At 44.4% G+C, this 25,448-nt stretch overlaps 1 protein-coding gene across 1 annotated transcript in view; it reads right to left on the bottom strand.

The window, feature by feature from the left end:
• The window catches only part of LOC136612852 (intercellular adhesion molecule 5-like), a 44,167-nt gene extending 24,936 nt beyond the window's left edge, over nt 1–19,231 (bottom strand). Inside the window, exon 1 of the mRNA XM_066593569.1 lies at nt 18,760–19,231. Coding sequence (XP_066449666.1) covers nt 18,760–18,814 — 55 coding nt within the window. The 5' untranslated portion in view covers nt 18,815–19,231. The remainder of the gene's footprint in view (nt 1–18,759) is intronic.
• Nucleotides 19,232–25,448: the final 6,217 nt, after the last annotated feature.

Raw genomic sequence — 25,448 nt, 5'->3', positions numbered from 1 at the left:
CTAGCGTAAGGTTGCCATGGCAAACCATCAGCCCTCCATGATTACACGGCGGACGATGTCATAATCAACATTGATCTCAGCATGTAAGGGGTTAACAGTGGACATCTCTGTTCTCAACAATCCCTGCCGTTGCAGTCAGAGGTTGGCTGCCAGTCACAAACGTCTCCTTCTGCAGATGGCGCGGGCTCAACATTTAGGCCTATGCCATCCCTAAGATGTAACCCAATATCCATTCGTGGGAACCCCTTCTAATCCATAGTGTGAATATACCCCCTGGGGCAGAAAGGAGTTAAATAAGGCTGTTTGTAAGGTTGCTTTAGGTTGCATGCTACAGGAGTTGTCCAAAAACAAGATCTCACCTCTCTACAGGTTGTGTGTGGTATTGAAGGTCAGCCTCATTCCCGTCAGTGGAGCTAAGCTGCAATACCAGTCACAGACTGTGAACAGGTGTGGTGCTGTTTTGGCAAGAAAATCCTGGACAATGTCTTACAATATGAATGTGCCTCTTTGGCAAAAACTAAGCAAAAGGAATGTGAAAACTAAAGTTGTGAATGAATGTAACACAGAAGAGAAACTGTCAGAAAACAAGCAGCTGGTTTCACTTACTGCCACAGTAGATGGAAACCCCTGATGAGATGCCTCTCATACCAAACATACTGCAGATGCCCAGTACACGGGACGAAGCATCCCAAATTTCACACCCAACAAGTAACACAAAATGCAAATGGAAATGCTGCGCAGATTTTTCATGCGGATCTACAGCATTTTTAAAGAGGTTCATATTTTCTCAATTTACTTTTTTCCAACGGTGTACGGGATAACTAATACGTTACTTTGCTAGATCTGACTTTTACGGACAAGGCAATATCACAAATGTGTTTTTTTGTTTTGATTATTTAACTATAAATACAGGAAAAGGAGGAGTTTAAACTTTTAGAATACTTTATTTTTACTTTTTTTTTATACTTGTAAGGGACTTGAACTTGTGATCATTTGATCGCTTACACAATATACTGCAATACTGAAGTATTGCAGTATATATTATTTCTGCAGGTATTATATTAATATGTGCCACAGGAATGACTTAATAGGCAGAAAACATGGCAGCCCTGGGGGCCTTCAGAAAGCCATCGGCTTCCATGACATCCAAACAGCACTCTGCAATCTCATCACAGGGGACTAGTATTCGCAGATTGGGCCATTTAAATGCTGCTGTCAGAATTGCAGCTGAGGGGTGTGATTTGTCAAAGACAGCCAACACCGCGATTAACACTACGCAGGTGGAAGATAGGGCAGATATTTATGTGCAAATGCGCACATAAATATGCTTATGTGACACCAACTTAAACAGGGCAAATGATAGCCTGTCAATGATAGCAACGTTAGAATCACACAGAGAAAGTTTCATTCCACTCCAATAACTTCTAGGGGAGGGATTAGTTTTACAATGAGAGTATATGTATATTGTGTAAATATATACCGTTTCCCCAAAAGTAAGACCTACCCTGAAAATCAGCCCTACTATGATTTTTTGGGATTTTCTGGAAGGCTTGAAATATATGCAGTACCCTGAAAATAAGGTCTAGCTGCATTACATAAAAAAAAGAATACATTAGCTAGCAGGCTCGGTAATGCCACGGCTCAGGCAATTCATAAATCCGGACTCCACATTGTAATGGCTGTGACTGGTTCTTCGACCACTGCTCGGCTAATTGAGCACTGCATTGATTGGCTGAGTATCGCTCGAGAACCAATCAGAGCCATCACTTCCTGAAGGTGGGATTTATAAATCCCGTTACCAGGACGTGATCTTCTGTGAGCGGCCGAGGACTGCAAGAAGCGCGTCGTAGCTCTTGGAAGCAGCAGTAAAATAAGACCTTCCCTGAAAATAAAACCTAGCGCCTCTGTGGGAGCAAAGATTTTGGGGAAACACAGTATGTGTGTGTGTATATATATATATACCGCTTTCTACACTGTAGGAGCCGGAACATCAATCCCACGCCATATTTTTTCTATTGGCTGGGATTATATATGTATCCTGTTGCTCCAATAGATTAATCAAATGCACGCATTTAAGTGCGGATTTCTGCTGTACATTTGCCATACGGATGGGGCACATCCGCGTGTGGGTTGGCATCATTTAATGGGACTAATTCGCACAGGGAAATCACTGACATTGCACTTTTTTCCATTATGCAGATTTAAAATGAATGGCATGCAGAATTGACACAGATTTGCTGCAGAATATACATAGAATTGCCAAATTTTGTCATGTGAACAGAGCCCTAAAGGGGTTATCAGGTCCGCACTGTTGATGATCTAATTTCAGGATCGGTCATCAATAGTTGATTGGTGAGGGTCCGCTGCACGGGATCTTCGGAGATCAGCTGTTATCTGCCCACCGTCAGTGTGCCGGGTTCCCACAAGGTGGACGCCTGTCGATCAACTATTGATGAGCTATCCTTTAAGGGTATGTAGACTTTTCTAACAGTTTTATTTCTGGTACAATTTTGATTAACTTAATAAGGACCAAGCGCCATAAAATTATGGCACTTGGTCCTGGGCTTTAATCCTGTCTAGCAGGAGCAGGTCAGGTCCTAGGCTGTTAGACATAGCTAAGGACTGTGAGGAGAAGGCAGAAGCGATTTTTAACTTCTTCTACTTTCTCCCTTGCAGAATACATAGCACTAAATGAGCGCTATGTACTGAAAAGAGGAAGTGGAAGAGTCACTTCCACTATTCAAACTGGCGATCACGTGACCGCTGGGTGCCCCCTGGCGCAGCAGAGCTGCAGGGTCTTAGCTTACCCAGATCAGCTCTGTTAGTGACTACTGTCACTACTAGGGAATATAGACAATGTGAATGACCCCAGAGGTCTTACATGACATCACAGGGAACATAGATTTAAAAAACTGTTATAAAGATAAGTAAAATAAAAAAAATTACAAAATAAATTAAGAAAAAAATAAATTACATATATATAAGTAACCCACCACTGACGCCAACCTAAACCATCGCCATATGCGCCCTGTAAACCGAGACTATACATATTATATATCAAAACATCTGAAACAAAATGCAAAACCAATTCCTGTACTTTATTTCAACGCAAATATACTAATTTTGAAAATAAACTGCTCAAAAAAATTTTTTAATCTTTTTTTTCCCGCTTTTTACCCCCAATAAAACTAAAAAAAAATTGGGTAAAAAAAGGCAGTGATATAAAAAAAAAGTAGCCCTTTATGTCACGGGAAAAAAAAAACGCAGCAAAAATAATTTTGGTAGTGGAAGAAACAAAAATAGGGCTGTAAAACCACCACATGGGTAAAATCCCTTAAAAAAGTGTCTGGTCCTTTTGGAGCAAAACATCCTGGTCCTTAAGGGGTTAAAAATCTCCCAATGTTTTACGTCTACAGCTCTTGTGCAGATCCGTGTGTCTCCATGGTTACAGACTACGAACAAACCCTGTAGTCTGATCCTGCCCTGCTGTGGTACATGTGAGCCAACGTACATCCCTCGGCATGCGGCTCTGCTAGAACTGATATAGTGCCCAGCACCACACGCTTCCAGCCCTCCACAGGCGCATTGTGTGTTATGGGAAGTGTAGACTCAGAGGAAGCGATTAGGAGGCAGAGGAAGCCGCTCAGATTACACAGTGCAGGCCTGAGATAAAACCGTGGAGGGTGGATGGCGGTTTATAGACAATGAAGACCATGAAAACAGGAACAACTTTTTACTCTAATCACAAACCCTAAACAGAATTTATATTTGTGCCCTTTATAGTTGGTCATAGCTTTTCATGTGTAACGTGGCTCGATTAGGGAAAATGTGTTGGCGCAGGGGCCCCGGGCACGGCTGGCACGCACTCTCTGGGTTTTATTGCATTCTGTGTGATTTCCTGTAACCGGATTATACACAGAGGAGCAGTTTTAGCTCACAGCGGTGTCACCTCCAACTTTACATGTTGTTGTTAGCTGTTTAGTCGTTCACGACCCTCGGCGACCCTGAAGCCAAGCTCCTCCATGTTTTTCGGTTTTGCGCTGCTTCTTTCAGTTGTGTGATATCCACCCCAGTATCCGCTCTGACACTATCCGCCATCGTGTCCTTTGGCGCCGGGTCTTCTTTTGCCACTGATCTGTCCAAGCATTAGATATTTCTAGCGACTCTGCGCACATCACATGGCCAAAATCTGTGTGTCTGAGCCCGGCCATCTCCTCCCCCCCCCAAGTGATATATCAGGTCTTATATGATTCAGGACTTCTTTGTTAGTTCCTCTCGCCGTCCAGAGTATACGCAGCAGCTTTCATCAGCATCACAGCTCCAATGCATCAATCCTCCTATCAGCTTTTTTCGCAGTCCAGCTTTCACATCCATACATGTGTAGCATCTTGTAGGGTGACCACGGACACATGGCATATGCTGAGGAGCTGGGAGGGCAAAATGCTGGCTTTTCACAGCGGCACTCACCTGGTTCCCTCCCGGAGGGATACACGCAGCCAAGGCTAGGGCAGCGCTATGCCTCTTCCGACACCCCCGGTATGGGGATGCCCAAAAAACAGGGTAACAGGTGTAAAGGGATTTGTAATGGGTGACGCCACCGTTCCGGTACCCCCCAGCATGAACATCGGTGGGGAAGATAACTGAGCCACAGACAGTTTAAGTACCCCAGGTCCCCGGGAACGATCAGGGCCTGGAATAACTTTTATTTCCAAACTTCAGCAATACAAGGTATACTTTGAAGAAGAGACAGTACAGGCAATAAACAGCAGAATTGAGATCAGGGAGGAAACACAGGATGAAACCGATCCTGCAGGCCAAGTTATCTGACAGGAAGCACTCAGGGATGGGGAACACTCCAGAGGAGGAAAAGGGGTAGGGTCACTCCACTCCACAGACTCTTGGTCAGACAAGTACCTCTACTCAGCAGGACATAGACTTCAGGACACTTGAGTGTGAACAATGACTATGGAGTACCTCCATTGGCGGCTCCAGACTTCAGGACAAGCGGGTTTGACAAAACAAATAATTGAGTACCTCTGCACTAGGCCTTGAAAAACTGTACTTGCTCTCTCTGCTCACTCTCTCTGGGGTTCACTTACAATTCAAACTGAAGACAAGCATTCCGGGAAAACCGCTCCTCTTCTTCCATCTTCAACACATGAGGGCTGAAGGTGCCCCATGTGCCTCTGTGTTTTCTAGCAGCTCTAGAGGATAGACCCCCTTTTCCTGCTCACAAGCACTCACATTTATACCCTCTCTCATACCATGTAACAGTATAGAATTAATACATTCAGGCAAACATTAACTCATCACACGCTGCAGCTGTGCAATACACATAACAGAATGACAAGACAGTTTGCACAGTGCATCAGGACAAGACATGAAATGTATGACACTATGGAGGGGGCCAGGAAAGTATGTACTGGGCCACTACACATGGCTATGGGAAAAACGGTGCTTTGCACTATCCTGCGTTGAGTTACTATGCCAATATCCCTACTTCCAGATTTGGCCCATATTTAACATCGCGCTTCACCCCAATGCTATCCTACGTTTTATCTCTGGCATAGATTCTCTAGCATGGTCAATTTTTGAACCAAGGAAGATGAACTCTCGCACACATTCTATAACCTCGTTGTCGATTCTGATTTGAATTTGGCCGTTTTTTGCAGTTGTCATAACTTTTCTCTTCTTCACATTCAGGTAGGGGCCCATTTTTTCACTCTCAGTTTTAATCTTCCATATCAGCGGCTTCACACCGGCTTATGTTTCTGCAAGCAGAGTTGTGTCATCCGCATAATGGAGATTGTTGATGTTTCTGCCACCTATTCTCACCACGGTTTCCAATTCGTGTAGATCCATTTTCCGCATGATCACTTCTGCATATATGTTAAACAGAAAGGGTGAGAGGATGCAGCCCTGTCGGACGCCTTTGCTAATCCCAAACCAATCTGTGCCCCCATACTGTGTTTTCACAGCGGCTTCTTGATCGGTATAAAGTGATTTTATCAGCTTGACTAGATGTGCCGATACGCCTGGCTTTTGCAGGGGGAGCCATAGCTTGTCATGGTCGACGTAGTAAAAGGCCTTGATGTAGTCGATGAGCACATGTAGATATTCTTTTGGTATTCTCAAGCTTTTTCCATGGTCCATCGCAGGTTTACAATATGGTGGTGGGTGCAGCGTCCTCACCGAAGTCCTGCCTGCTCATCAGGGAGCGCCGCTTCAACCACTGATCTCAGTCTTTCCTGTATAATATAAGAAGGATCTTGCCTGCATGCAGAATGAGGGCCATTGTTGGGTAGTTGGAGCAATTCTGGGAGTCCCTTTATTTGGTAGAGGGATGAAGACAGATCTTTTCCAGTCCTGTGGCCGTTGTGTGGATGCCCATACTGCCTGGCACAGCGCTGTGATGGGTTTCACTGGTACTGGCAGCAACTTTACAAGTAGTGGACAGCAAATAAGTAACAGCTACTTAACGCTTTAGGCCGGATTCACACGGGCATTGTTCCGGTACCTAGGTGCCATTGCTTCCCCATGCCCATATTTACAATGAGTACAATTTTGGAAACACCTCGCTACTTTCCTGTTCAGTGACAAAACATAAAGCAAAATGCTGTAACGTAGCTCCGTCCACTGGAGAAAACGACTCAGAAGGTGGTTTGGGGCCACATCCTGCTCGTGATTTTTTGTAGCAGCACCTGTTTACCATTTCCCTTCTGGCTGGGTATTTCTAATGGAAAGTTCTGTAGAGTCTTGTATGAAATGTGTTGTGCTTTTAAAAATACATTGTGGGATATTTATCATCAAGGGAACTTTTGACACAACTTTTCTGACTGCTTTTTTCCCGTCTCCAGGTGACAAATGTATCAACTATGGCACGATGTTGAGAAATAGGTCCAGAGGTATGCAGTGACTTTGTGCAACACCCAACTACTGCAGTGGGATTGCAACAAAGTTTGTAACTTTTTGAAAAGTGTGACAATTCTTAGGAGTATTCCCCAAATTGACCTTTATCACCTAGCCGCAGGGTAAAGTGATAAAAGTCTGATAGGAAAGGGTCTCACCACTGATACCCCAACTGATTCTGAGAAACGGGGTCCTGTGTAACCCTCTCTTCCTCACTGTATGCTCACTGCACCCTCCCGCAGTGATGAGGAGATTGCCAAGCGCTTGTACTCGGCTATTTCCTTCAGCCACATTGAAATTAATGGAGTGGTGGCCATACATGCTTGGTGACCACACCATTCAATCTCCACGTCAGCGTAGGGGGCTGCAACTATCCACATTGAGAAGGAGAAAAGGACATGGGATCCCACCAATCAAAATTTTATCACATATCCTGTGGATTGGTGATAAAAGTCAATTTTTGATTAAACCCTTTAAATCTGTCTTAAAACCTCCCTCCACCTGAACTCGCAGCCTTTTCTAAACACTTTGGAAAAGTGGCGTGGGAGGTGGAACATCTGTTGTTTGACGGAAATCAACAATGAAATTGGCTAAACTAATTTGTGATAAATTACAAATGACAACAGAATTCTGGCGCAACATCAGTAATAAATGTCCCCAATGCCCTTTTTAAAAACAGTCTATAGAATAGAAGACAAGATATGAGAAGTTTGCCAAGTGGGTGGCAAAATGAAACAGATCAAAAACTTTTTTAACCAACCACAAATCAGTCTCCATCTCATCAGCCTGACTCATCGGGGTGTTCCAACTGCTGCTAGTGGCGGACTTTATTTTTTTTTCTGTTGAAGTGTATGGAAGGTCTAAGCCCAAGAGGGTTTTGGGTGGTTGGGAATTTGAAGGGGTTTTCTGAGCCTTTCAAGTAGATGGCCTAACCTTAGAATAAGCCATTAATATTGGATTAGTGGCATCTGACTATGGAGACGGCAGCACTGTGAGATGTTCTTAAAGGGGTTGTCCCTTAAAAGGAAGTTATCCTGTATCCATAGGATAGGGGACAACTTGCTGATCAGTTGAGGACCAACTGCTGCTCCCAAGAATAAGGGCTTGAAACATCCCTGAATAAATAGAGCGGCTGTTGAGCACTGCCACTCCGTTAATTTCAATGGGACTGCTTATGATAGTCAAGCACGTGACTATCTCCCTTTGAAATGAATGGTGTGGTAGTGCTCATGCTCAAGCGCTGCTCCATTCATTCAGGGACAATGAGGACTTCCATCCTCGGGATTGGTTGGGCTGGCACCAATCAGCAAGTTCTGCCTTATCCTGTGAAAAATGGATATTTTCATTGGACAACCCCTTTATTTGCTTAATGCAATGATATGACTAAAAAAGTGTTATCGCAGTGTTTCCCGAGTTCTCCACAGTAGAAGGTTTTAAAAATTTTTTTGCAGAGATACTAAAATGTTCCCTTATAAACTAAACCGTACGATAGGGGTCTTTTAATAGCCTTTAACTGCTAGGGCTGATAACAGAAAATACTAGACTGGATATCGATTGGTTATATGTTTACGTGAACTTCCTCATGTTCAGACAGCGTTTGGAAATCCGTCCACTGCTGATGTGCATCATTGGGATTACTGGGAACCTCGATCATATGACATTGTTCTGCATTTAGTCAACAAAAGACCATTCATAAGAGCAAATACCCTCACTGGAGAAAGAAATCCATCTAGAAGTTGTCGATGGGGTGAAACTTTCTCAGTGTGATTGTAACATTCATATCACTAAGTGATCACAATATCAGAGCAAAAGGATCATTTATCATGGAAACCTGAACACTTCGAGTGACGCTCTAGTACCCTGTTGTACCGCCTCTAGCTTGGATACAAAATGTGATACGGGCAGGCATGGAGGCTCTAGTACCCTGTTGTACCGCCTCTAGCTTGGATACAAAATGTGAAACAGGGGGGCATGGAGGCTCTAGTACCCTGTTGTACCACCTCTAGCTTGGATACAAGATGTGATACGGGCAGGCATGGAGGCTCTAGTACCCTGTTGTACCGCCTCTAGCTTGGATACAAAATGTGATACAGGTGGGCATGGAGGCTCTAGTACCCTGTTGTACCACCTCTAGCTTGGATACCATATGTGATACGGGCTGGCATGGAGACTCTAGTACCCTGTTGTACCACCTCTAGCTTGGATACCAGATGTGATACGGGCTGGCATGGAGGCTCTAGCACCCCGTTTTACTGCCTCTGGCTTGGATGCAAGATGTAAAACAGGCGGGCATGGAGGCTCTAGTACCCTTTTGTGCTGCCTCTAGCTTGGATACAAGATGTGATATGGTCGGGCATGGAGGCTCTAGTACCCTATTGGGTTGACTATAACTTGGATGCAAGATGTGATAGGGCAGGCATGGAGGCATACAGGTTCAGTATGGTGTCCTCCACATATCGCTTCACATATGCTGTAACTGAGCCTCTAGATTGTGCAAACACGTAGGCTGTCGAAGTTGACATTTCAGATGGTCCCATACATGTTCTATTGGTGATAAACCTGGCGACTGGGCAGCCACAGAAGTGTGACAATGTTGTGGGGGCTTCCTGTGACCCCCTTGTGTGTGCGGCTGAGCATTATCCTGCTGGAAGCGGCCATGAGAGGAACACATGTGGCTGCAGGACGTCCTGAACATATCGCTGAGCTGTCGTTGTCCCATACACCACCAACTGTCGAAGGCTATAGCCCCAAGACAATCACACCAGCAGGGGGCAGTGCGCCGCTCCACAGCAAAGGCAGGATTGAGGCGCTCACCCCAAGGTCTCCAGATACAAACATGGCTGTCGTCAGTGCCGAAACTAATCCTGGATTCACAGCTGAAGACAGCCCAGTTCCACTGCATAGCGTCCAGTTTTATCGTTCATGACAACCACTGCAAATGGAGACGACAGTGGGTGTCAGAGGCCGTACATGTTATGGATGCTGTGAGACCAAATGTCATTTAAGGTGCTTTTTAAAGAAAAGATTATCATCCTCAGAAGTCGCTGGATTGTTAGAATGATCATCGTTGGCTCCTTCACTAACACTGTGCAACACAACGTTTGTAACAGATAAGCAGATAGGCGGCTCATAGGAACTTTAGTGCGCTGAATTCATATATAATAGCCATTTTTCTGCCACATAAGGTTTTCCAATTATGGGGAATAATGTAATCCAATACCCGTTGTATTATATTTTTTGGAAATATGTATATACAGTTAATCTAGTCGGCTCACCATTACCCGGGCTAAATAAAAACAATAACAAAAGTCATTGCACAACTATTCCACAATCACTATTACACACTGCACACTGACTGAACACTATAAGGGTAGGTTTATGTAACATATAGGGTATGTTCCCATGTGGCGTAAACGTTGCAGATCATCCATCAGTAAGCTGTAATTAATTAACTGTGTTTTTACAGGTCATTGGTTAGACTAAATAAAAGAATCAAAATCATTAAACAAAAATGCATATTTAGTATCACTGCCTCCGTAAATAGTCCGATCTATCAAAGTAATGCAGTATTTACCCCGCACGGTGAACGTTGTCCGAAAAAAAAAATTAAGAATGCCAGAAATGCACTTTTTTAGTCATTCTGTCTCCAAGAAAAAAATGCTATAAAAAGCAATCAAAAAGTCGTATGTATTCCAAAATGGTACTACAGCAAACTACAGGACACCCGCAAGAAATGGGAATTCGCACAACTGTGTGGATGGAAAAATGGAAAAGATAGCAGCAGAAAATAATTTTTAAAGAAACGTAAGTTTGGTATCGTAGTAATTGTGCTGACCCATAGAATAAAGTTATCAGGTCATTTTTGTTGTAGTTTGTGGGCCGTAGAAACAAGACGCACCGAAAGATGGCGAAATTTATGGGTGTTTTTTCACTTTACTCCCCTTAGAGCTTTTTAAAAGTTTTTCAGTGTATTATATGATATATTAAATAGCACCATTGAAAAATACAACTCGTCCGGCAAAAAACAAGCCCTCATACAGCGACGTCGATGGATAAATAAAGGAGTTACGATTTTTTTAAACGAAAAAAAAATGCTTGGTCACTAAGGGGTTAAATAACTTAAAAATGAGATGTGCTGCTATTACTCAGTTTTACCAATGTGATCAGCAGGTTTTAATTTTACAGAAAACTATCAATTACTTTCTGTTACGAACAATTTTTAAAAATTTGTTGCAGTGTTATCATTTGGTTTAAACATCTATCGTTCTATTGTTCTTATTCATTGGTGCAGTGAACGGAAGGACTGAACCATCCTCCTCTCTACTGGTGGTCTGTAGGGGGCGTCCTGAGCCCAGTCACCTTGTCTGCCCTCACACATCCGCTGGTCCCAGCACCTCCTAATAGTCTGGTCAGACGCTCCTCTCTACTGGTGGTCTGTAAGGGGGCACCCTGAGCCCAGTCACCTTGTGTGCCCTTACACATCCGCTGGTCCCAACACCTCCTAACAGTCTGGTCAGATGCTCCTCTCTACTAGTGGTCTGTAGGGGGCATCCTGAGCCCGGTCACCTTGTGTGCCCTCACACATCCACTGTTTCCAACACCTCCTAACAGTCTGGTCAGATGCTCCTCTCTACTGGTGGTCTGTCGAAGGTGTCCTGAACCCGGTCACCTTGTCTGCCCTCACACATCCACTGGTCCCAGCACCTCCTAACAGTCTGGTCAGATGCTCCTCTCTACTGGTGGTCTGTAGGGGCCATCCTGAGCCCGGTCACCTTGTGTGCCCTCACACATCCACTGGTCACAACACCTCCTAACAGTCTGGTCAGACGCTCCTCTCTCCTGGTGGTCTGTAGGGGGCGTTCTGAGCCCAGTCACCTTGTGTTCCCTCACACATCCACTGGTCCCAACACCCCCTAACAGTCTGGTCAGATGCTCCTCTCTACTGGTGGTCTGTCGAGGTGTCCTGAGCCCAGTCACCTTGTGTGCCCTCACACATCCACTGGAGCCAACACCCCCTAACAGTCTGGTCAGACGCTCCTCTCTACTGGTGGTCTGTAGGGGGCGTCCTGAGCCCGGTCACCTTGTGTGACCTCACACATCCACTGGTCCCAACACTTCCTAACAGTCTGGTCAGAAGCTCCTCTCTACTGGTGGTCTGTAGGGGGCGTCCTGAGCCTGGTCACCTTGTGTGCCCTCACACATCCACTGGTCCCAACACCTCCTAACAGTCTGGTCAGAACAGCCCGGTGGGGGACAATTCATCAATGTGACCATCCTGCTTCTCACATCCCAATAATGCGCCCCTCTCAGACTCTGGTAACGGGGTGAAATCTATTCTCTGCGTCGTAGAGATGTCTAGTGGTCAACAAGCTCTACACAAGCGGAAGAAGAGGTCACTACACACAAGGAGCCTCCGAGAGCCTTTTATAGGCCAAGGGGGGAGCCACTTCTAGGGCCTCAGATAGCAAGACTGTTCATCTAATCACCCCACAACCCTATTCATTTACATATGTGCCTGAGATGGAACTGCAGGACGAGTTTTACAGCAAAATGACAATTTCTTGTAGGGCCTGTATTTTTTCTGACAAAGAGTGTAAATACAGCACCAGAATCAAGCTCATTAAGTAAATACAGCATTAGAAACAAACGTAATACATAAATACAGCGCCAGAACTAATCTCAACACAGACGGTTTGGGAAACAAGCTCTTATCATAAATACAGACCCCAAACTAAGCTCTTACCATTAATACAGCACCAAAACAGCTCATAGCATGAATACAGAACCAGAACCAAGAACTATATTTCTTTTCTGTATGGCCAGCTTCAGACAAGCATATTAAAGGCGCATTTTACAGATGGGTGTCCCAGCTTAACCGTGGATCTACTGACATATGCAGTAGGTTGCTGTCTTGGCTAGGTGAGAGGCCCTTGATGTAGATTGGGAAGGGTATGGTATGGCACAGATGGCCTTAAGTCTCCTCACTAGGTGCTCTCCCTAAGGAGAAAGGATACCCTTCTTGACCTACATCATAGGCCTCTTACCCAGCCAAGCCTGAAACCTACTCTACACTGATAAGGGGCGAATACCCCAAGTCTGTCTGTACATGGATTTATTTTCCTTCTGGAGAAGACTCGGGCTTTGGCTCATATTCCCAATCATTATTACAAGGCTTGTTAAAAGGTCTGACACTGACTTGTAGTAATGCTGCCTTTCAGTAGGTGACGCTGTAGAGGCATGGTTCCATCTTCCCATTTACATTAAATTGATTATTAATGGACATACATACGGTCTTGTGGGTAAAACTGCTGATTGACTGCATAACCGCACTGCCATTAAAAATCAATTTAAGAACTGTACCGGTTTGCGATAAAACTGCATGTTGGCGCAGTTTATGTCCATGTTGTGCCCATTACATATAGTATTGCCCTATACAGGACATGCCATAAATGTCACTTCTGTGATCCGCACCAATCGGGTAAACAGGAGATCAATTCCTGCTTGCAGCATTCTCCATATATTTCAGTAGATTCAGGGCCGCACACAAACCACCTTTCTACTGACGTGTATGAAGAATGCAGCAGCCAGGAACTTGCAAATGGGTGTCTAGATACATTTGCATGTAGCTGTACAGCGGTCCCCATTACTGCTGGGTCCTGGGCATCCAAGTCTGGTACTAGTTATAAGCAATACCAGCCAGAGAGGGCCTTTGCATACAATGCTAATAAAGTGCCCACAAAAGCAGTGCCAGTCAGATTGTTCCCATAATCAGTGCCATCCAGAGAGTGCCCCTATGATCAGTGCTATCCAGACAGTGCCCTCATAACCAGTGCCATCCAGAGAGTGCCCCATAATTAGTGCCATCCAGAGAGCGCCCCCATGACCAGTGCCATCCAGAGAGCGCCCCCATGATCAGTGCCATCCATAGAGTGCGCCTATAATCAGTGCCATCCAAAGAGCACTCCCATGATCAGTGCCATCCAGAGAGCGCCCCTATGATTAGTGCTATCCAGAGAGCACCCCCATGATCAGTGCCATCCAAAGAGCGCCCCCATGATCAGTGCCATCCGGAGAGTGCCCTCATGATCAGTGCCATCCAGAGAGTGCCCTCATGATCAGTGCCATCCAGAGAGTACCCCTATAATCAGTGCCATCCAAAGAGCGCCCCCATGATCAGTGCCATCCGGAGAGTGCCCTCATGATCAGTGCCATGCAGACTGCTCCTATGATCAGTGCTATCCAGACAGTGCTCCCATATTCAATGCAATTCAGAGAGTGCCCCCATAATCAGTGCGATCTCGAGAGTATCCCTCCCTATGATCAGTAGAATCCACAGAGTGCCCCCATAATCAGTGCCATCCTGAGGGTTCCCCATAATCAGTGCTATCCAATAAGTTCCCCATAATCAGTGCCATCCAGAGAGTGTCTCATGATCAGTGCCATATATAGAATTCCTCATAATTGGTGCCATCCAGAGAGTACCTCAAAATCCGTGTGCAGCATCCGAGGAGCCGGTAAAGTCTAAGTCTTGTCACGGTGGCTCTAGCGTCTTCCACCCGGAGTGTAACCGGTGACACGTCCAAGGGCCGAGGGCAGGTTAATAAATGGGAAACCCAATACTAGATTACCTTAGTCTCTTATGTCATGCGTGACGCCACCATTTCTTCTGCCGTGGGGGAATCCCTGGATGGCGGAGTAAACTCACCCTCGCATGGACTCCGTGGGGGAATTCCTAGTTGTTGGGAGTAAATATCCACACGCACACTCGTTTTTTTAAGACACAGCCTCCGGAAACGGACGGGCGATTGGACGCTTTACTTGAAGTAACTTGATTACAACTTTGAAATGCACACCAACAGGAAAACAGTGTAAAGCATCAAAGTGGTGTCACAGGGAGGACACATGTGTGTACAGGAGAAACCACAGTCCTGTTATCTGTAGGTCCTGATCCCGGCAACACTCTTCTCTCCAACGCTCTACCGGTCAACACTCACATTTGATAAAACTGGGTGCGCTGCATGGCGGTTCCTCACTCTCTCTCTCCTAGCACGGGAAGAGTCCTTCCATATCTCCTTGGTACAGCAGTCCCAGGGCAAGCTGTAGACTCCACTCCGCCTCTTCCATTCTGGGCCGCACAGGCTGAGGGTGCCTGTGTGGTCCTCTTGCAGCTTTAGAACCGACAGACAGACTGACTGACAGGCTCACAGACTCACTTGCAATCACACATATCTCACAAGGTCACATTACAAACAAACAGATACATTTCCAGACAATCAGCTCACATACCAGACAGTTGACCCTTTTAGTGCTGCAGCTATGCAATACACATCCTTCATGCAACACAGAAGACACTGACATGAGACAAATGCATGCATACAGTTATGGAGGGGTCCCATTGTACCGGGCCACTACAAGTGCCATCCAGAGAGTTCCTCAAGATCAGTGCCATCCAGAGAGAGTGCCCCCATCATCAATGCCATCCAGACAGTGTCCCATAACTAGTGCCATCCAGAGAGTGCCCCCATAATCAATGCCATCCAGAGAATGCCCTATGATCAGTGCCATCCTTACCCCCTTCCCTATTAATAGTACCAGACAACACGCCTTACTTAAAAAAAACCTTCACTCATTTCCACCCTTCTCCTCGTTATTAAATGTCATAAAGCAGCTGTCACTTCCTCCCTGACATAGATCTGTGCCCTCAATATACCGGCTAAAACATACTTCTTTGACAGACGTGCCAGCTTTTTCGAGAGTCTTGCTGGTGTTACTGAGTATCTATTGGACTGTCTATGGCCTATGGATAATGGATGTGGACAATTACTGGGAGGAGAAACGCAGGTACTTGGAGCGGGTAATTGTGTGGAACTGTGCCTGGCATTCTCCTTTAAGTGACGGGGTACGATTTCATATTCTTCTGTGTACAACCATGATGGTCTGGAAAGACATTTTCAAGAAGAGCAGTGTCGGGCCAAGATCCTAGAACTTCGGTAGACTTTTACAAAGAACTGACACCACCAACACTTTGGGATGCTCGTTGGATACATAGGGGTCAATATATTGAGTAAACAGATCGGTAGGTGTAGACATGGCGATGAGCAGAGAGAACAAAATCTATCCGAATTTTCAGTCCATGCAGAATCTGCACAACATGAGGAAATACGAAAACTGATGGGAGGCTCGCAGTCTAAATCGATCTGCCCATTGTATTCTACGCCTATTATGAAGTGGCGTCACCGGAAGTATAGAGTGTGGATATGATAGAGAGATACATTGTTGGGGTGGTCTGAGATCTGTAGGCTCTGGTCTGGGGTCTGTATATATTTACTGAGTCTGGTCTAAAGTCTATATAAAGGCAGTTATTGTCTGGAGTCTTTAAGGCATCTGGCCTGACATTTTTTATAAAGGGGTCTGTATTAAGGGGGTTTGTATTAAAGGGTTCTGGGCTGGGGCCTATATTAAGGGAGGCTTGGTCTAGTGATTCATACAAAGGGGGTTTTGAGGCTGAGGTTTCTGTCAAGAGGATCTAATGTAGCGTCTGTGTTAAGGTGGGTCTGGTCTGGGGTCTATATAAAGTGGAACCTAAATAGGGTCTTTATTAAAGGGGCTGTCTGGTTACAACTTAACCTTTTAAAATTACAGCCAAATGGATAACAGCAAAACAAACATGTCCTTACCCATCCTCAGCCTAAACGATCCAGTGCTGCAGCATCGCGATTTCCCTGGTCTTTGTCTACTGCGGACGTCAGGTGATCGTCGACAGCCAATCAGAAGCTGCAGTGTCACCATTCGGAACTCCTGGCATCCAGAATATAGGTGCTTATGTCAGGAGAATGGATGGTGACGCTGCGCCCATTGATTGGCAAACAGCAGTAACCTGACTTCCGTTGTCAACAGAGACTGGAGGAATCGCAATGCTGAAGCACTGGATTGCTGGCGCTGAGGAGGGTAAGTACCTGTCGGTTTTATTGTTTTAACTCCTTTGGCTGTACTATTTAAAAAGTTATTTGCAACTGGACAACCCCTTCAGGAAGGTCTGGGTTCTGTATTCAGGGGCCCAGTGTGCAGTCTGTATTAAGGGACATATGGTTTCAGATATGGTTTGCTGTTTGCATTAAGTGGCGTCTGGTTTGGGGTCGTTATTACAAGGGGTCTGTATTGTCAGGAGGTCTGGTGTGTGATCTGTATTGATTTATGTGGGTTTTGAGTGTGGTCCGCATTCATATGACGTATTTGGGGTTCAAATACTATATGGTGGGGGAGGAGAATGTGCTGCTTTCGGCACCCCTTTTCTGCATCTCACTGATATCAGTTTTTCAGATAGATATATATGAAATAGATAGATAGATAAGAGATAAATAGAGAGATATGAGATAGATAGAGAGATATGAGATAGATAGAGATATATGAGATGGATAGGTGTGAGATTAATAGATAGATAGATAGATAGAGAGATATGAAATAGATAGATAGATAGAGAGATATGAAATAGATAGATAGATAGATAGATATGAGATGGATAGATAGATAGATATGAGATGGATAGATAGATAGATAGATATGAGATAGATAGATATGAGATGGATAGATAGATATGAGATGGATAGATAGATATGAGATGGATAGATAGATATGAGATGGATAGATAGATAGATAGATAGATAGATAGGAGATAGATAGATAGAAAGATAGATAGATATGAGATGGATAGGTGTGAGATAGATGGATAGATAGATAGATAGATAGATAGATAGATAGATAGATAGATAGATAGATAGATAGATAGATAGATAGATAGATAGATAGATAGATATGACAGATAGATAGATAGATAGATAGATAGATAGATAGATAGATATGACAGATAGATAGATAGATAGATAGATATGAGATAGATAGATATGAGATAGATAGATATGAGATAGATAGATATGAGATAGATAGATAGATAGATAGATATGAGATGGATAGGTGTGAGATAGATGGATAGATAGATAGTTAGATTACATTGCCCTCTCTGATCTGGTAAGGGATCACATTTGGAAGTGATCTCAAAGACCAGGCTTATATGAATGAACCCTTTTTAATGGATTCTCCTTTCATGCAGTTATCCAGGACAGAAGACTCCTTTTTACACCGCAGGTTCCTGGCGACAAGCTGATTGCTGCTGGGTTTTCCTAGTGCTGGCATAACGACTTAATAGCAGTTTGCCAGGGCACACGCCCACTGAATGGGCATCGCTGGATTTGAATGAGTTATAGTCCCCCAGATTGGCTTAGGGCGGTGGGGACTGGCCATTGAACCTCAAGACGATGTGGGTCTTTGTGCAGAACATCTGCACCTCTGAAATCAGTAAACCATTAACAAAGACTCCTGCAGCTCTGCTTAACCCCTCTGGTGCTGGACCAAGATCATTTTCTCTCTACTAACTGGGAAAAAAGTGTCATGTATGCCTGTAAGGTTTTGTAATTCATTACAGAGATGACCGTCTGACTGGAGCATAGTTACAGAAGCAGCAAACATTAACTTGACATTTAACGCTTAATAATAACTGCAATGTACTAGAATGCTGTTATCACTGGGTGCCCGTTGTTACATGTCTACATCACTCCGTCTTATCATAGCACATAAGAACAATGAGTTCTGTTGAATGATAAACTCAGCTCTGCTACATCTCCACCAGAATGAAGCGTGACAATTAGGAACCGTTCACTCGTGCGGAATATTTCTGCAAGACGCACCTAAAGACGCAAAAAATTCTGCACCAAAATCTGCATGTATACATTGTGGGCTATGGAGCAGAAACCTGGCCATATAGGTTACCATCTACCCCCGCCATGTTGGTCCTACCTTGGTAAACCAGGATAACGGGGAACAGTGCAAGAAGAATCTGGCAAGTCTTCATGGTGAGATGTGCTGCAGCAGCAGAGGGTTAACTCCAAATGGCGGGTATGAGGATGATGAGAAGTTGAGTGAAGGGGGCTACAAGAAAAGAGAATGGCAACAATTGTAATATCCCCAGGATGCCCTTCTTGTAGTCTTCCAGTAGTTTTGGTCCTTCTGTCTTATTTGCTCCAGACTAAAGGCAGTTCTTTCCCTTGTGAGTCTCAGTGCCGCCCCCAATAGTGAGCTTAGGGGCGGTATGGGGGGAGGATAGATGTGGATAGGAAGTCACAGCTACCTTGTAACAAATACTAACTTCCTACAATCTGCTACAATGTAGCTGATGTTTCTCTACCTATACCCTGCTGTCTCTCTATATACCCTGCTGTCTCTCTATATACCCTGCTGTCTCGCCCTATATCCTCAGGTCTTTTCCCTCCTCGGACCCTGCTCTCCTTTGAAGGTCTCCTCTCACACAGTTTCTCTTTCGTGTAGGGGGGTAGAGGTCTGATGGGGGTTTCCAGGTCACAGTAGTCGGAATTTCCCAAATAAGGCAATCAGTCGTAGATTATTACTATTTACATGTTATAGAACGTATGGTGTAAGAGTCCGAGTTTAAGGGTGATGTCAGTGGGGTTTTTGCTGCATTGTGTGCGGAGTGACACTCCTAACCTTTTAATCTTTACCTTATGTCCCGCCTGCAGCACATGTAATGTGTCTTTTCATCTTACCCTAAATTGCATTCAGTCCCTCTAAACAAATACAGACCCCAGACCGGAACCTCCAACTCAATTAATGCAGACCTGAGACTCAAAAAAGTAATATAGACAAGAACCCCTAAATAGATACAGACCCCAAACTAGAACTCCAAAACTAATACAGACCCCTCCCCCAAAAAATAATACAGACCCAGACCCTCCTATATAAATAGCGACCCCCGATAACATCCTTCTGTATAAATACAAACCCCCAAAATAGATAGACCCAAAACGAGAGCTCCAAAACTAATACAGACCCCTCCCCCAAAAAATAATACAGACCCAGACCCTCCTATATAAATACCGACCCCCGATAACATCCTTCTGTATAAATACAAACCCCCTAAATAGATAGACCCAAAACTAGAACTCCAAAACTAATACAGACTCCTCCCCCTAAAAGTAATACAGACCCAGACCAGACCCTCCTATATAAATACTGACCCCAGATAACATCCAGTGTGAACGAGCGGTGTCTGCAAAATATGCTCCGTATTTGTACAGGCATAAGCAACAAATAAACTTCTTGACTGCGCAAAAACATTTTGCAGGAGCGAACGCATTACGTTACACGCTCATCTGTCGAAGCCCTTACCCAGTGGTTTCCCACTTCGTGTGTAATGCTGATATGCATTTCCCTGCCCTTACATTTATCAGTGTTAAACTTTATTTGCCACTTTTCTGCCCAACCACATAGAAATCTATATGTATCCGCAGTCTTTCCTCTCTTATGTTAGTTACTTTACATAGTTTTGTATCATCTGCAAATATTGATGTATTACTGGACAATCCTTCTACCAGGTCATTTATAAATATATTAAAAAGGGTACCCCACTAGTAACCCCTCCAATACTGCCCACCGTGGCACCCCATGGTAACCCCTCCAATACTGCCCCCTGTAGTACTGTAGTGACCTGGACTGTGGCACTACAGTATAAAAGTCCTTAACTGCAAGTACCATTTATAACCCCCCTCTGCTTTGTATCACTGAGCCCGTTACTTACCCACTTTCACACATTTTCGCCCAGACCAAGCATTCTCATTTTATATACAACCTTTTATGTGGCACAGTATCAAACGTTTTGGAAAAGTCCAGATACACAATATCCAATGACTCTCCGATCCAGTCTAGAACTTACCTCCTTGTAGAAGCTGATCAGGTTGGTTTGACAGGAGCGATGTCTCATAAATCCAAGCTTTTACCCATTCACTTTTTACTGCATTTTTACCCACAATAGAAGTCAGACTTACCGGCCTGTAGTTTCCAGGTTCACGTTTTGACCCCTCTTTGAATATCAGCACCACATTAACTATGTGTCAATCCAGTAGAACAGACTCTGTCACTATAGAGTCCTTAAATATAAGAACCAAGGGTTTGTGTGTAGTGTCCCAGAACGTCATCCTGGTCCCCTCCATAATTGTCATACATGTATTGTTTTATGTGGATGCTCTGTGCAAAACTCTCATGTCAATTTCTGTATGTATGTTTCACAGCTGCAGTGTCTGAAGGGTTAACTCCCATAAAATCCTTGCCTGTCAGCTCTGCTGCTGAATGTATCTTTTCTACTGTGTCATGTTGTACAAGTGAGGTGATAAATGGGAATGACTGAGAGCAGGAAAGGAGTTCCATCTTAGAACCCGTCTTCAGGAGGAGAGTGCTACCACAGAGCCGCATGGGAGCACCATCAGCTCCCATGTTGGTGAAGATGGAGGAAGAGGAAAGACTTCCCGTGGCGTATGAAGTATGGATGTAGAGGAGTAAGTTCACACCAGAAAGAGAGAGAGAGAGCACACCAAACCCGAATTACTACTGAGGAACAGGTACCTGTTCATATTACGGCATTAATTTTTCCCATGTGGCTGTCCGACAATTGGATCACCACACAGAGGTACATGAATTTCACACCCACGCGGAGAATGTGCGGGGTGCATTTAAGCTAAGTCTTGCCAAAGAGAATGAGGAGAGGAGAGGATTTTGTCTTTGTAACTCCTCCGGAGTATATATTTAATGTCCAGGACCGGTGACATATAGATAATGTGGACTACAGGGCCGTATTGTTCCTGTGTATTTTTGCCTCCCAACCTCTGAGCTTCTGCCTGTAACTACTGTGAATGTTACCTGTAACTACCTGCTTTGAAAAGTTTCCTAAGTAAAGTTTTACCGGGCCTCAACCGTTCCTGAGGACCCGAGGTACACTTGTCCAGTGTTTATTCATCCGCCATGTATGAATGCCGGTGTGTGGAACGGTGGCATCTCAAACTGACAACTACTACTACCCTCATCCTGAGGACTACTGGCCCTATCCTCTGCTGCAGTAAGTCCCTCCGGGAACAGGAGTTGGTAAGTGCCACTGTGACAGGTCCATGCACTACACCCTCCCAACTCCAGCCGTATGCGTGGGTAGAGAGCCATTCCCTGCAATATCCCACGCGCGAGTGTTGCAATTTTTCGAGTGACTCACAGGATAAATATGTCTGTGCGTTACATGTGTATCACATTACTTAGTTCCCTTAAAACCCTGGGGTGTAGGTCATCAGGACCCTGTGAATTGTCTATTTTAATCTTTTTGAGATGGCTCCGCACTTCTTCTTGGGTTAGAATAGTGACATTTAGTGGAGAGTTAACTATTAATTATTGATTTTGCATTTTTTAGCTTTATCAGTTCATTGATTTATTTTTCACATTTTTGTGTCCTATGAATGGAACTTTACACTACATGTAACGTCGAATGTTTATATGATACTTATTCACTCTGCAGAGTTTTGGGAAATTTCACTCCGCGCCAGCCTTGTAGACTTATCAGTACATACAGGCTATTTTATATCTGCTCAGGCTGATAGGTCTACAAGTAGAATTTCCCACAGCCCAGCCCTTATTATGAGAAGATTTCCCTGATAATGGTATTACAATGGGGATGCTATTGGGGAATTTCCAGAAACCAACCTTGAAGCTCCTGACCCCGATGCAAAATCTTTATTGCGCAACTTTCATTTTACCTCGGCAGTATAAAAATGACAGCTACACTGTGATTGGTTGCTATGGGCAATAAAGACAGATATTCTTCTTAGACAACTTTCATGTGGTGTGGTGCCGGGCTCCTTTTCCATGGCCCACCCTGTATATGACATTGTTTATTCTGTGATGAAGTCATCTATAATTTTATATTTTATTTATAGGTTACATATATAGGTATATAAGTCAGATAGTGACGCTCTGTTCACACCTATATGGTTTACTTTAGGGTACATGCCCAAAAAATAGTTTAGAGCCCTTTCCCCTCTGCACTGAAATCTCCATTCAGAAACTCCAGCGTAAATCCGCCACCAAATCCCTGACGGAATAGCACAACACACTGCTCTATTTAAAGGTATTTCCATGCTTCGGTGAAAATAAAAGTGGGAATGTCACGTAAGGTACTGTCCTGATGGCATTGTTTCACCGTGGAGAACAAAGGATCTGAGCACAGATAGTAGCCTCAGGCTATTAGCTGCATTCAGTGAAGGCTTCATCTGCACACCTAATTGGTATTTAAGTAGCTAAGGTAACTACTTAAATAGCAATTAATTTTTATGCAAAATGATCGCTCAAAGCTGTAGCTCAAACTGTCGTTTAAGCGATCTTTGAGCAATCATCGGCCCGTGTAAACCAGCCTTTATAGCTACTGTCCTTCCCGTTGTCTTTTCCGGGAAAGTGATGGTCATTCCACTTATCCAGTGTTCTTTAAACCTGTCAGTCTTTGGGGAGAAGAATTATGTAAGTGCCACATATCAATGCTAGTGCACCTTGAATTCAGTCCAACCTAGCAGTAATCTCCAGTGGTTATGGCCATACCGCTTCACATACACGCTGTTGTAAATGATGCTTTACAAAGAAAGTGACGTTAGGTAGTTTACATACACCAGGATGGGTAAGCTTTGAGTAGTAACCAGAGGGGCAGTAAGTGTTAAGGTTATGCCTTGCACCCTCCATGACTGTACAGTGAGTCCTTCAAATGATTTTTGAGTAGCACGCTGAAAATGACCCACTCCGGATATAATACTCTGTTTGAAAAGATGCCGGGGTCGGCTTGCTTCAAGTAGGGGGAACTGTAGTGGTCCAGAACAACGGGGCATCTCCATACTGTCTGGTATATGTTATCTGTATTGTCTTGTACATTGTCTTTGAATGAGGAATGAATCAGCAAAATATGTATTGGGGTTTGCAGCACTGAATGGGTTATTGTCTGCAGTTGAGACGTCTCTGTCTGGAAATGTATTGTTTTATGTTGTAAGTTTGGAGTCATGTGACCATGAGAGATATATGTGTTTACAAGTGATTGGAAACGGGTCTTCTGTTCCAGTCCTAGCAGGGAACCCACACAGAAACCTTCCGTCTGCGTGGGCCGGGATGGAGGAGGCTAAGGGACATCCCCAGCTGTCCCTAGGCCCGTTACACCCAGGAGATGCCAGCGGTTTTATCCCACTGAGGAACTTAAAAGAGAGAGAGTGAACCGCCATTGCAGTGTGGAGTGTATTCCAAATTTGAGTGCAGACAGGTAGCGAGCTGGAGAGTAAAAGAGGTGTTTGTGTCGGGCACAGAGCCCTACAGATAACTGGGACTGTAGATTCATTGGTGAACCCGTGATTTCCTCCTTGTCACATCACTTTATGATTTCTACACTAATTGTCCTGCTGGCATGAATTCTATCGTGTTGGACTGTAAATAAGTTTTTCACAAGTAAAGGAGCACTGCAGACCATTCCCAGCTTTGCTATTTAAACCTACTCTATGAGTGTGGACCAGTTCTTTCATCATCCGGATTCACCACAGAGGAAGGAATGGTGGCGTCACCCGTGACAAACCATCATCAAGGTAAACTGCACAATGGGTTACCCTTTTTGTAGGCCTTCCCTCAGCTACTTGGATGGGTCCCGTGCTACCCTCAGGGTGGAAGATGGTAGACCCTCGTGACAAGGCCCAAACTCTACCCCGCTGTCTCCTAGGCTAAGGGCCCGTTCCTTGGATGCTGCACTTATGTTATAGTCCTTTCTGGGGAGATGCTCCCACAGTCCATGGTTGCATACCACCCAACTTTTTGAATGCTGAAAGAGAACACTTAGGGATCTTTCACACTGGCGGAATATTTCCACATTCCTCACCTCAAGTAAATTCTGCACCAAAATCTGAACGGCCCTGTGTGGATTTTGATGCAGAATTGTACAGCAGCAATTTCTACTGCGTCCCAACAGAAATATTCCGCCTGTGTGAAAGGTCTCTTATAGTTATTGTGTGACAGATCCACATTTCATCTATATATGTACACTTGAATGCTTTTCATTTACATATTAGCACAAAAGTCAAGTGTCCCTCTTTTGGAGAGACAGCTCCTATTTTGACCAAAATTTCCCTCTTTTTGCCCAGGCATTAATTAACTTTCCATATTGTTATATAAACTATCTGTATGGTTCCTCATGGTGTCCGGGCATCTCTAGTACTCATTTATAGAATTTGCCATCACCACGTCCTCAGGCAGAGAGTTCCATAGTCTTGCTGCTCTTACAGTGAAGAACCCCCTTCTATGTTGTGTAAAAACCTTCTTTCCTCTAGAGGGCGCTGCCTTGTTACAGTCACAGTCCTGGTATAAACAGAGGATGGGAGAGATCTCTGTCTTGTCCCCTGATATATTTATACATAATTATTAGGTTGCCTCTCAGATGTCTTTTTTTTCTTAATTAAATAACCCCAATTTTGATAACCTCTCTGGGTATTGTAGTCCGCTGATTCCATTAATTACTTTAGCTGCCATTTTTGTACCCGCTCTGATAGTATCGGTGCCCCAAACTGTCCACAATATTCCATGGGTGGTCTGACCAGTGACTGGTAAAGAGGAGGAACAATGTTCTCATCATGTGCCCCTAG

The sequence above is a fragment of the Eleutherodactylus coqui genome, chromosome 2 (assembly GCF_035609145.1).
Source record: "Eleutherodactylus coqui strain aEleCoq1 chromosome 2, aEleCoq1.hap1, whole genome shotgun sequence".
NCBI lineage: Eukaryota > Metazoa > Chordata > Amphibia > Anura > Eleutherodactylidae > Eleutherodactylus > Eleutherodactylus coqui.
The sequence above is the reverse complement of the archived record's forward strand: the minus strand, read 5'-3'. Positions and strand labels throughout refer to the sequence as shown.